The sequence below is a fragment of the Carassius carassius genome, chromosome 30 (genome assembly GCF_963082965.1).
Source record: "Carassius carassius chromosome 30, fCarCar2.1, whole genome shotgun sequence".
In the NCBI taxonomy this organism is placed as follows: domain Eukaryota; kingdom Metazoa; phylum Chordata; class Actinopteri; order Cypriniformes; family Cyprinidae; genus Carassius; species Carassius carassius.
In genome coordinates this window covers 25,445,654-25,458,466 of record NC_081784.1, presented here as the reverse complement: position 1 = coordinate 25,458,466, position 12,813 = coordinate 25,445,654, and the positions used below count along the sequence as shown (strand labels likewise).

At 38.6% G+C, this 12,813-nt stretch overlaps 1 protein-coding gene across 1 annotated transcript in view; it reads left to right on the top strand.

Moving 5' to 3' along the window:
* Positions 1 to 6,496, top strand: part of LOC132110970 (cAMP and cAMP-inhibited cGMP 3',5'-cyclic phosphodiesterase 10A-like) — a 192,685-nt gene extending 186,189 nt beyond the window's left edge. The window contains exon 22 of the mRNA XM_059518121.1: positions 4,263 to 6,496. Within this exon, the coding sequence (XP_059374104.1) occupies positions 4,263 to 4,383 (121 nt within the window). The 3' untranslated portion in view covers positions 4,384 to 6,496. The remainder of the gene's footprint in view (positions 1 to 4,262) is intronic.
* The last annotated feature ends 6,317 nt before the right edge of the window (positions 6,497 to 12,813 follow it).

The window sequence follows — 12,813 nt, the reverse complement described above, 5'->3', positions numbered from 1 at the left end:
TGATAAATTTTTACAGCAGTTTAATTGAGTGGATGTTTTCATCCCGAACATAACGAAAAGGGTAGTGAATTTGAACAATGCACAAGGGTTAAGTTAAGAAACATTGCCTCACAGTGGTTCAGTCCAAATGCCTGCTTTCCTCTTTTTCATCATGTACATGTACATCGAGTCCGGTGAGAGAGAACAAAGTCAATAGTTTTGGAACTCCAAGGCTGTCAAAGCTAATTTATTCACTTAAACATCAGCTGAAGTGATTATTTTCTCTTTAATACAGATGATGCCAATGTATCTTTTATAAATCTGCTATGTTAGCAATAACAACGGGAAAACTGCAGACTTGGCAACACTGTGACGTATAGTAATGTCTGCAATGGACACGAGCACTGTTGCGGCACGACCACGACAGCTTGAAGACAAGTTGCCCAATTTACTGCACTAATAATAGCAAGGCTTTCCTCTGTGCATAAATATCCTTACAAGTACAATTTTATCAGCAGGCTTTTGACTTCTTTCTGTGGCATTGGAAGCTCCATTTAAAAAATGCTGTTCACAGAGCCCCTGCTTGGGGTAAGTCGTGGCCTAATGGTTAGAGAGTTTGATTCTTAACCCTAAGGTTGTGGGTTCGAGTCTCGGGATGGCATACTCCAACTGCTCCCCGGGCTCTGCAGCATAAATGGCTGCTCTGGGTGTGCGTTCACAGTGTGTGTGCATTCACTGCTATGTGTGTGCACTTTGGATGGGTTAAATGAAGAGAACAAGTTCTGAGTATGGGTCACCGTACTTGGCTGTAAGTCACGTCACTTTCCCTTTCACTTGGTTTCAGAACAATAAACTAAATAATAATTTCCTTTTGTTACTATAGGTTCAATAAGTTTAACACATATTAATAGTCTTTATACAATACACCATTTTCTTTCCTGCTCTGAAACTGTTGTTAATTGAGCTGCTCTGCTCAGGTCACATTAACCAACTTCGATTATGTAGCCATTGTGCTAGATCTGATGTGAGGATGGGTCCGTGTCTAAAATTCTCCCCTTGTGCGCCTAAACTGGTTGAATGCTTGCGAGCCTTGATCTATGGGGAATTCAAACACAGTTGATAGCACAATTTGAAAAGCCTTGCCACTGCGTCAGTACCAGGTTTCCTACTGGAATGTATGGGCAGCAGGCCCAGACGCTCCAGAGCCCAGGTCATTGTGAGATCAGAGAGAGACCAATAAATAACATCAGCATCACTAATTGAAAGAGAGAGTCTAATAGTCAACCATTTTAACCCTGTTTTTGAAAAAAATAAAACTTGACAAATTGAGATTGACTACCTTCTTTCTTCCAGTTTGGATTGCCCTAATAGCATTGTTTCTGTTCACTTTCAGACGGCCACTCTCGATGTCACGTCAGATGACCAATGAATTGGGATCTCGCTTAGAGATCTAGTTTGAGTGTAAACTAAATGAGCCAATGTACATTGGCATGCGATTATTGCATCCAGCAGCCGCTGATCACTGCATGAGTATAAGTAGGAAGCCTGTGCAGTGCATATTCAGATTTTCACTTCGGAGCCGTGCCGACTACTCTACTGAGAGAAAAAGACTTAATGAATTCAGTGCGCTCTTTGAGAGCTATTCGTGTTGGCAGTACAGTGCTTCAGTGGTGGTAGTTTCCCATGTCAAGTGGGTTGCACACATCAGCTTGCACTACACCCTGCTTTTATTGCAGGTGGCCATCTCCCCAGTGCACTTCAGCACCTTAAAAGAGCTTTTTCCCCTAAAAGATAATTTACGAGTGCATCTTTTTAAAGACGACATTGTGTGGCAAACTCGACCTTATGTCTTTGTGAAGATGGTGGGGTCTTTCTATAGGTTGAATCGTGCCTCCCTTCCCAGGCCTGTAGGTACATGTTTGCCGATGTTTATATGGCCTGTGAAGAAGCTGCCTCCGCCTTACACGCTACAGCATTACTTCAGGCTCTTCAGGCTAAAGCACTAAGGGAACTGCACGAGGGTGTTCATGATCCGGAAGTTCTAAAAGGCAACTGATCCCGCTGGTGAGCCTGCAGGCGCTGCCCCCAAAGGAGGGAGATCCAGCCCTATCTTTGCTTTCTCCCCTCCGGGCATTGAGATGCTAAGTAGACATGACACAAAGCTTCAGGGCCTCAGACCAGCTCTTTGTCTGTCACAGAGGCAGAAGGGGAATGTTGTCTCTAAGCAGAGGATGGCCCACTGGATAGTGTATGTCATCACCCTGGCTTATCAGGCACAGGGTGTGCCCTGCCCATTCAGGTTGTGAACTCACTCTACTAGAAGTGTTGCATCCTCCAGGGCGCTGGCTCGAGGCACCTCGCTGACAGATATTTGTAGAGCTGTGGGCTGGGCAACCACAAACATGTTCGCTGGGTTCTACAGCCTTCGTTTGGAGCCTTCGGTATCCTCCTGTGTTCTCACCTCAAATGGGTAGAAGCGCTGAGAGGCCCCAATAAGTGTTGGCTTGCTAAGACCACTACAGGGAGTCCATATTGTAGACCCTATCAAGCTCCTCTGTCCCCTTTGGCAGCCAGATGTGGCAGAGCATCCGACGCCAGGCCCTCACTCGATGAATCCATGAGAACTGGTAGAGGGCTAGGTTCCATATGTAGAGACCTAAGTGGATCCAATATATGTAAAATCCATTCCAAGATTCCAAGAGGGTTACAATCATTCTTATCTTCCATATGCACTTAAATGGTTGTTCTTATGTACAAGTGCTTCCGAAACCTCCTTCGGGAAGGATTGAGCTTCCGCAACAGTGGTATCCAGTGGTATCCAGTCTTACTGAGTGGGTAGTGCCAAAGCAGCAGTAGCTGGTCTTCTTGTGGTAAGCCCTGGCCTACGCCAAAAAGAACAGGAGGCTTCCACAGCACACTGGAAAGGGCAGTATCTGTGGCCCCTTGGTAGAAATCAGAATTCATAAGTCATCCGACGTGACATTGAGAGTGACCGACTGAAAGTCAAGTCAAGTCACCTTTATTTATATAGCACTTTATACAAAACAGATTGTGTCAAAGCAACTGAACAACATTAATTAGGAAAACAGTGTGAAAGGAAACGTCTCGGTTATGTATGTAACCCTTGCACCCTGAAGGAGGGAACGGAGATGTCACATCCCATTGCCACAGCTTCTGTACCACTGCTGAGAGGCCTGTGCTGCACCGGCTACCTACTTATACTCAGGATGTGATTAGCAGCAGCTGGATACAATAATCGCATGTCAATGGGCATTTGCTCGTTTAGTTTACACTCAAAGTAGATTGGTCTCTAAGCGAAATCCCAATTCATCAGTCATCTGACATGACGTCTCCGTTCCCTCCATTCCCGAGACATTACCCTAGTGACAGCCTTCAATTATTACTTCAATTTTTAGGGTTGTAACAACATATCAATAAAATGAAAAAATTCTCAAAAACAGATTTTATTAACAGTCTGTTGGATCGATTTAAAAGTATAAGAAAGACCAATAAAAAAATTTAACAAATCAAAGCTATCTTTTTTTCAGCAACACTGCTTGGCTAGTTATCAGGGTTGACGTTTTTTTTTTTTTTTTTGTCTTTTTGTCTTTTTGTTTTTACATTTTAGTTTTGTGAGGAAGAACATGCACAGTTACATTTTATATTTTATCTGAAAATAAATAAAAATAAAATAAAGGAATTGAGAATAAATGCATTTTAAGATTTTAAAATAAAGTTACAAGTTACATTATAAATTAAAAAGCAGTTTTTCAACACAGCAACTGTTACCATTGATTAAATCACCCTTAACCATATAATTTATAATCAAACGGCACAACTGAAAAATGCAACAACAATTCTGAATAAAATGTAATATTTAAAAAAAAATTAATTGCCATATTTATTTAAAATCCTAAAATATCTAAATAAAAAAAAAATAATAATAATAAATACTGTGATATATTACAATTTAAAAGGGCTGCTTTCTATTTTAATATGTTTTAGAATGCAGTTTATCCCTGTGATAACAAAGCTGAGTTTTCAGCATTATTACTACAATCTTCAGTGTGTCACATGATCCCTCAGAAATAATTGTAATATGCTGATTTGCTACTCAAGAAACATTTCTCATGATAATGTTAAAAATAAATAGTTCAGAGGCAAAAATGTGTGATATTTCTCAGTGTATTTACTTCATTTGTGGAATGTTTTGCCACATTTAAACTGTTGACCAACTGTTTTGTTTTTGCATTGATAATGTGAAAAGCTACCTATGTTTGCAGGGAAAACCTGGCCCAATGGGAACAAATCGTGCAAGGAGAGGACACGTCTGCATGGGCTTCCACTGATGAGGCTGAACTGAGCGAAACATCAGACAGTGGACCAGTAAAAGTGGACAATTAAATCCGTGGGACCTGTCCCACAGTGCATCCTACAGTACACCCTGCCAGACACACTGGACATCCTATGGACAGTCCCACATCCTGTAGAGACAGAAGGAAGCGCAGAGGGCAAGCAGGGAAGGATACATTCAGAAAAAAGAAACAAAATATAATGTTACCTCAGTGGGTGAAGGAGGCGTACACTCTAATGACATCAGGGCTCCCCTGTTGATGTTTGGGACTCAAGTCCACTCTGTGTGGGATCACTTCAGCAGAATGGCAGTACTTTTCCTTAGGAGGTTGCTTCTGCATATTTTTATTTAGATAATTATTTTTATTTATCTCAGTTTCTTTCCTGGTCTTACATTTGAAGAGGCCTTAAATACGAACCTGAGTTACGATCTGGTTGGGTGACTTGTAACTAGAAGATGGTTTGTGTAGTTTAAAATGGTACTTTTTTATCCTGCTGTGGTCACAAATGTTGTACGCAAAGCTACTTGAATGGATAAATTTTTAAGACAGACAGAAAGAATGTTAAGCCACGGTTAAGGTGCATGAGGCATGATAAACCCATCGCTCTGGTGGTCTGATGGATGTTTTATATAATATTTTGAGCAAAAATGTTTTGCAGTACTTGAATGAAGAAATACAGCCTATTCTGAGTGGAGCTGAAAACAAAAATCCCCTAAAGCGCGTCCTTCCAAATCAAAGAGCTTTTGTGATGGCATAAGTTTCACTCTGAACCTTACTGGAGTCACACACAAGTCACGGTGTTCCTCACAGAGATCTTCAGCATCTTAGAACCTGATATGAAGTTTAACCCGTTGAAGCTCATAGTGTTATTGACATTTAAAAGGGGTCAAATAAGGAATAAAATGTTTCTCTTTCCATTGTACCATGAAAACTTACTCACAAAACTATGTAGCTTTATACAGTGCCTAACAAATTAATTAAACAAAAAAATGATTGTCATTTATTAGGCAAATAATAATCTGTAACAAATAAATATTCTTTATTCACTTGCTTATATAGCCTATTTTATTTTTATTTTGAATGGCCTTCTTTGGCCTTGATAACAGCTTGCATTTTTTGCTGGCATTGTTTTTATGCATTTTTCCACAATCTCTGTTGTTATTGACTTCCACATAGTTTCTAGTTGTTCCCAAAGACTTACTTTTGATTAACCTTTTGTGCAGTCTATCTTTGTATCCCATAAAATCCAATAATTAACAATAAAACAAATAAATAAAACAATTAAACAATACATATATTTTTGCATTAGAAATGCGACTGTGACTATACTAGTGGATTAACCATTACAGAAACATACAAAAAATGATTTTGGTAATCACCAATACTGTTAGTTTAGTGCAGCTGTGGCACAAACCTTACATTGGATGGTGGTCTAATCAATTTGTTAAGCACCGTATATGTTGAGCTGAAGACAACAATGACTCTAAAAAGTCTACACACATTCTTTGTTGGCCATAGAAGTCTGAAGTGATTAACAGATTGGATTATTATCATTACTTGAGCTAATGGGATCTAGTTGTCTTTGCCAAGGGACACCGAAGAGTCTTAATCTGCCACTGCTCATTCAGTGCAAGTTTTTGACATCAACTGCAGGACACCAGTTGGATGTTCAAAAACAGTAAAAATGAATAGGGTGAAAAGAGTGGTTGTGAAATTCTAAATTATGATTTTACCAACATAATAATTCAACCTCAAGAGGGAAAAATTATACCACCTCTTTACATCTTCACTATAAGAACTTGTGTGTGTACAAAGAAATTATGACTTAACAGACAGCAGATATGTTGAAATAATTGTTTGCATGAGTGAGTAAGGTTACCCAAAATCTGTTCAAAAAAGAAAATGTACACAACCAAATTGATTGCTTGATTATGCAAACATTTATTATGGAACTATTTCTGATTATTTTCTGATATTTTTTTATTATTACTATTATTATTATTATTATTATTATTATTATTATTATTATTATAAATTATTATTTAAGGTACTACATCTCCACCAAATCTGTAAATGAATTTATACAAAATAAATAAATTAATAAATAAAAGATAAATGACTGAACCTGTAGGGAAATAAAAATACAAATACTAATACATTCATTAGAGACCTGTACAATTTTTTTTTTTTTTTTAAAGGCTGCAGGCTTAAATTACTTGAAGGGATATTTCACTAAATAAATGAAAAGTCTGGTGTTGTTCTAGTGCTGTATGACCTTCTTTCATTTTCAGACCAGAAGGAGAGATACTAATAATAATTATAAAGTCCTGGTTATGCTTATCCATATAATGGCAATTATATGAATTGCGATCAGCTTTAAACATTAAATAAAAAGATCACAGAATGATCCTATTTTCCAAGTGTTCTGAGGGCATATGATAGGGTTTGGTGAAAAATAAACCAAAATTTAATTTATTATTTTAGTAAATTTCTGACTTTGCCCATTGGTTTACTCTCTGAACTCTCATTCCCAAATCAACATGATTCACAGTCTTCAAAGATTATTGTTTCTGTAAAATTTAAACATTACACATAATCAACAGATGAATAATGCTTTGTAATGTCACATTTCTTCACCACTTTATGAACACATTCTGCTCCAGTTTCTATGGAACAGTCTGTACAAATTTGTGAGAACAAAGAACAGTAACCAATGGGACGGAGCTTATTGAAGGGGCAATTGAAAATGCATCGGACACTGACAATTGCACCTTCTGGACAGTAAGATTTATTTCATCTACATTATAAGTTGTCAAATGCAGACTAAGCTGAATTTCAAGTTGCGACCAAACAAAAATGTTTGCCATCAATTTTGCCTCAAATTTTTTTCTTTGTATCTGTAAGATGCACCTGCAGTCCATGCAGACAGTGATGCAGCTCTGACTGGCCTACTGTAAATACTGCAGGACTGAATGTAATCAATATTGTCACAAACTGCTTCTACATTCCTGTTCGTTTTTTAAGTGTACCAATGGTGTACACCATTGGATATGGGAATGTTAGTCAAGGCTTCCAATGGTTGTGTCTGCATGCGATGTGCACTGTGTGTAGAGTGATTGAGTTTGGAGATGTAAGCTACATTTTAATGGTGCTATCTTAGGTAGTCGTGCACTTTCTGATCCCATGCGAATGTGTGTGTGTGTGTGTGTGTGTGTGTGTGTGTGTGTGTGTGTGTGTGTGTGTGTGTGTGTGTGTGTGTGTGTGTGTGTGTGTGTGTGTGTTCACTCTGGAGTAATGCTGCCAACCCAGTTTACTACAGAGTCAGAGTTGAGAGGATCTGTTCAGCACTGCTCACCTCAGTCACCCAAGATTATGCGCAACCAGTTGTCGTTCCCCTCATATGCACTATGTTTAGAGACTATTATCATTGTTATTAATATTATTGCTCCTATTACATTATTATTGACACAATTATTGATTATTACCATTGTTATTTTGTTAATTAGAGTTAAATTTTAAATTAACTTATATTTACTTATTTAGCATTTTTGTTTTGTAAAGAACAAATTGTACATAATGGAATAAAGCAAATGGTCATTTCGAGAAACTGCACACTGTTGCCCGAGATAAATGTCTCTACTCTTAATGTATGAGCAGTAATTATTTTTATTAAATATTTCTGCCGAATACAAATTGTGTAATATGTATTTTGTGAATTTTTATTCATGTATGTATGTTTATTTATTTATTTACTTCCTTACATAAAGATTTACAGTGATCAATTTGCCATGGATATTGCAATAGAAACAGCACTATGTGCAATTATATGAAATGATGGAATTAATATATAGTATTACACAAAAATAAAGTAGTACATAAACATAAGCCTGTTGTTCAGAATTTTTTTCAGCAGGTGGCAGTGTGTTTTCACACAGGCAAAGTACACCTAGCAAAGTAACACTAAGATTTTACCTGAACATGTTACACAAGTGTCCAAATAGCTCATCTTAACTTTGAATGTATATCATGAACAACTAAAGGTAAATCAGCTTCAGCTTAATTTTCTTTATTAAGATCAACATTATGTTTACAACTATAATTATTCTGGATGACACAAAAGGTTTTCTTAACATCAGGGTGTGTGTCTTGCCACATTTTAACAGCAGGGGAAACATGGTAAGTAAAATAAAGCTATGCAAAAAAAAGTAATGAAACCGTTTTGTGATGGTTATTTTGATATAGGACACAAGAGTGAATCAGAACTGCTTGTATAAAGAAACTTTTGAAATCCAGGTGTGAGATAAACTACTAATCATAGCTGCAGTGCTGAAGCTGTGACCAATCCATTCTAAATCCTTTGTGTTAACGCCATCTATTGGGCAAAAAAAAAACTATTGTTCCTTAAATGAGGGAATGGAGACATCACGTCGGTAATGACTGACAAATTGAGATCTCGCTTAAAGAGACCAATCCACTTTGAGTGTAACTCAATGAGCCAAAACACATTGGCATGTGGTCAAGTCACCTTTATTTATATAGCGCTTTAAACAAAATACATTGCGTCAAAGCAACTGAACAACATTCATTAGGAAAACAGTGTGTCAATAACAGTGTTGGGAACGTTACTTTAAAAAAGTAATTAGTTATAGTTACTCACTACTTGTTCCAAAAAGTAACTGAGTTAGTAACTGAATTACTCTATAATAAAAGTAACTCGTTACCAGGGAAAGTAACTATTTGCGTTACTGTAAAAAAAAAAAAGTTGCTATATGTCAAAGTATTTTTTTTTTTTAGCAGTTTTCACAAGTCAGTTGAAATAAGTAGAACAGACAGGTGTTCGTACATAACTTTCGAGATTTATTGCACGTCAACAGACAGCAAGAGTTTTATCCTGCACTCTTTGTAAGAAAAGTGTTTTTGGCCACTAGCTTTGTAGATGCGTGTGTCACACATTACATGCACGTTCTTGCCTTTGACTACAATGAATTTGAAGTAGTGCTTATATCTCCACCTTGAAAATTGCCAACTTTTCATCGGATTGCTCCTGACTCGCCATTTCTCCTGCTGCTGCGAATCTTTGTGTAGCTGTTGCGTGTGTGTGACTGTGTGTGTTTGGCGCTGCTGGCGCGTGTGTGTAAAAACACTGGCTCTGATTGGCTACCATGAAACACATGACTCTGCCTTAGCCAATCATAATCGCTTATCTCGTTATTAACCCACCTGCTCACTCGCTTGCATATTAAATCAATGCATAGTAACGCACCGCAGTTAACGTTCAGTAACGTTAACGGTGTTGTAACGACGGGAAAAATAATTAGTTAGATTACCCCGTTACTGAAAAAATAACGTCGTTACCTAACGCCGTTCTTTTAAACATCGTTATTCCAAACACTGGTCAATAATGCAAAATGATAGTTAAAGGCAGTTCATTATTGAATTCAGTGATGTCATCTCTGTTCAGTTAAATAGTGTCTGTGCATTTTATTTGCAATCAAGTCATCGATATCGCTGTAGATGAAGTGACCCCAACTAAGCAAGCCAGAGGCGACAGCGGCAAGGAACCGAAACTCCATCGGTGACAGAATGGAGAAAAAAACCTTGGGAAGAACCAGGCCCAGTTGGGGGGCCAGTTCTCCTCTGACCAGACGAAACCAGTAGTTCAATTCCAGGCTGCAGCAAAGTCAGATTGTGCAGAAGAATCATCTGTTTCCTGTGGTCTTGTCCTGGTGGTCCTCTGAGACAAGGTCTTTACAGGGGATCTGTATCTGGGGCTCTAGTTGTCCTGGTCTCCGCTGTCTTTCAGGGCAGTAGAGGTCCTTTCTAGGTGCTGATCCACCATCTGGTCTGGATACGTACTGGATCCGGGTGACTGCAGTGACCCTCTGATCTGGATACAGACTGGATCTGGTGGCTACGGTGACCTCGGATTAAGAGAGAAACAGACAAATATTAGCGTAGATGCCATTCTTCTAATGATGTAGCAAGTACATAGGGTGTTATGGGAAGTGTTCCCGGTTCCGGGATTACCTTAATAATGTAGCCTAGAAATCCTTTAACCGATTTGGATATTAAAAGCATATTAGTATGTTTTGTGTAAGCCAGGTTAAAGAGATGGGTCTTTAATCTAGATTTAAACTGCAAGAGTGTGTCTGCCTCCCGAACAATGTTAGGTAGGTTATTCCAGAGTGTAGGCGCCAAATAGGAAAAGGATCTGCCGCTCGCAGTTGATTTTGATATTCTAGGTATTATCAAATTGCCTGAGTTTTGAGAACGTAGCGGACGTAGAGGATTATAATGTAAAAGGAGCTCATTCAAATACTGAGGTGCTAAACTATTCAGGGCTTTATAAGTAATAAGCAATATTTTAAAATCTATACAATGTTTGATAGGGAGCCAGTGCAGTGTTGACAGGACCGGGCTAATATGGTCATACTTCCTGGTTCTAGTAAGAACTCTTGCTGCTGCATTTTGGACTAGCTGTAGCTTGTTTACTAAACGTGCAGAACAACCACCCAATAAAGCATTACAATAATCTAACCTTGAGGTCATAAATGCATGGATTAACATTTCTGCATTTGACATTGAGAGCATAGGCCGTAATTTAGATATATTTTTGAGATGGAAAAATGCAGTTTTACAAATGCTAGAAACGTGGCTTTCTAAGGAAAGATTGCGATCGAATAGCACACCTAGGTTCCTAACTGATGACGAAAATTGACATTACATTACATTAAGAAATTACTCGTCATCCAGTTTTTTATATCGACTATGCATTCCATTAGTTTTTCAAATTGGTGTGTTTCACCGGGCTGCGAAGAAATATAGAGCTGAGTATCATCAGCATAACAGGGAAAGCTAACACCATGTTTCCTGATGATATCTCCCAAGGGTAACATATAAAGCATGAAGAGTAGCGGCCCTTGTACTGAGCCTTGAGGTACTCCTTACTGCACTTGTGATCGATATGATACAACTTCATTCACTACTACGAACAGATGGCGGTCATATAAGTACGATTTAAACCATGCTAATGCACTTCCATTAATGCCAACAAAGTGTTCAAGTCTATGCAAAAGAATGTTGTGGTCAATTGTGTCAAACGCAGCACTAAGATCCAATAAAACTAATAGAGAGATACACCCACGATCAGATTATAAGAGCAGATCATTTGTAACTCTAAGGAGAGCAGTCTCAGTACTATGATACGGTCTAAATCCTAAATGGAAATCCTCACATATACCATTTTTCTCTAAGAAGGAATATAATTGTGAAGATACCACCTTTTCTAGTATCTTGGAGAGAAAAGGGAGATTCGAGATTGGTCTATAATTAACTAGTTCTTTGGGGTCAAGTTGTGGTTTTTTGATGAGAGGCTTAATAACAGCCAGTTTGAAGTTTTGGGGACATATCCTAATGACAATGTGGAATTAATAATAGTCAGAAGAGGATCTATGACTTCTGGAAGCACCTCTTTTAGGAGCTTAGATGGTATAGGGTCTAACATACATGTTGTTGGTTTAGATGATTTAACAAGTTTATACAATTCTTCCTCTCCTATAGTAGAAAATGAGTGGAACTGTTCCTCAGGGGGTCTATAGTGCACTGTCTGATGCGATACTGTAGCTGACGACTGAATGGTTGCAATTTTATCTCTAATAGTATCGATTTTAGTAGTAAAGTAGTTCATAAAGTCATTACTGCTGTGGTGTTGGGAAATGTCAACACTTTTTGAGGCTTTATTTTTCGCTAATTTAGCCACTGTATTTAATAAATACCTGAGGTTATGTTTGATTTCTTCTAAAAGAGAAGAAAAGTAATCGGATCTAGCAGTTTTTAATGCTTTTCTGTAGGATAGGTTACTTTCCCGCCAAGCAATACGAAATACCTCTAGTTTTGTTTGTGGTGATTGCATCCAGCTGATCACAGCATGAGCATAATTAGGAAGCAGGTGTAACGCACACCAGGTTTACGCTGAGGAGCTGAGCCGGTAACCCAGCCGCTCAGCTGTGGCACAGCAACTGTGGCGATAGGACGTGATGTCTCCGTATCCCCTCTCAGGGAATGAGAGTTACATACATAAACTGAGATGTTCCCTTTAATTCGGTCACTCTCGACGTCACGTCAGTAATGACTGACAAATTGGGATCCCTACCAAAACCCCATTGATGTTTCCCAGCCTACACCGAGAAGGGGGCACAGGATATTCGCACAAGACACTGGTGCCGGGCTCGCAACAAGTAGGTTAGTCAGTTTTGTCATAGCCGTACCCACTCATTGAGACTGGACAACACTGAGAAACATAACCGTTCCACTTGGAACAGGAACGTTGCAAAAGCTCCACCCTTCCTGAAGGAGGTTCGGAAGCACTTACACATATGAACAACTGTTTAGGTACATAGGGATGATTAGAGGTGATTGTAGCTTTCTTGGGAAATGGCAGAAAGCTTGCCAGAGAAAAACAGGCTCTGAGGCTATACCG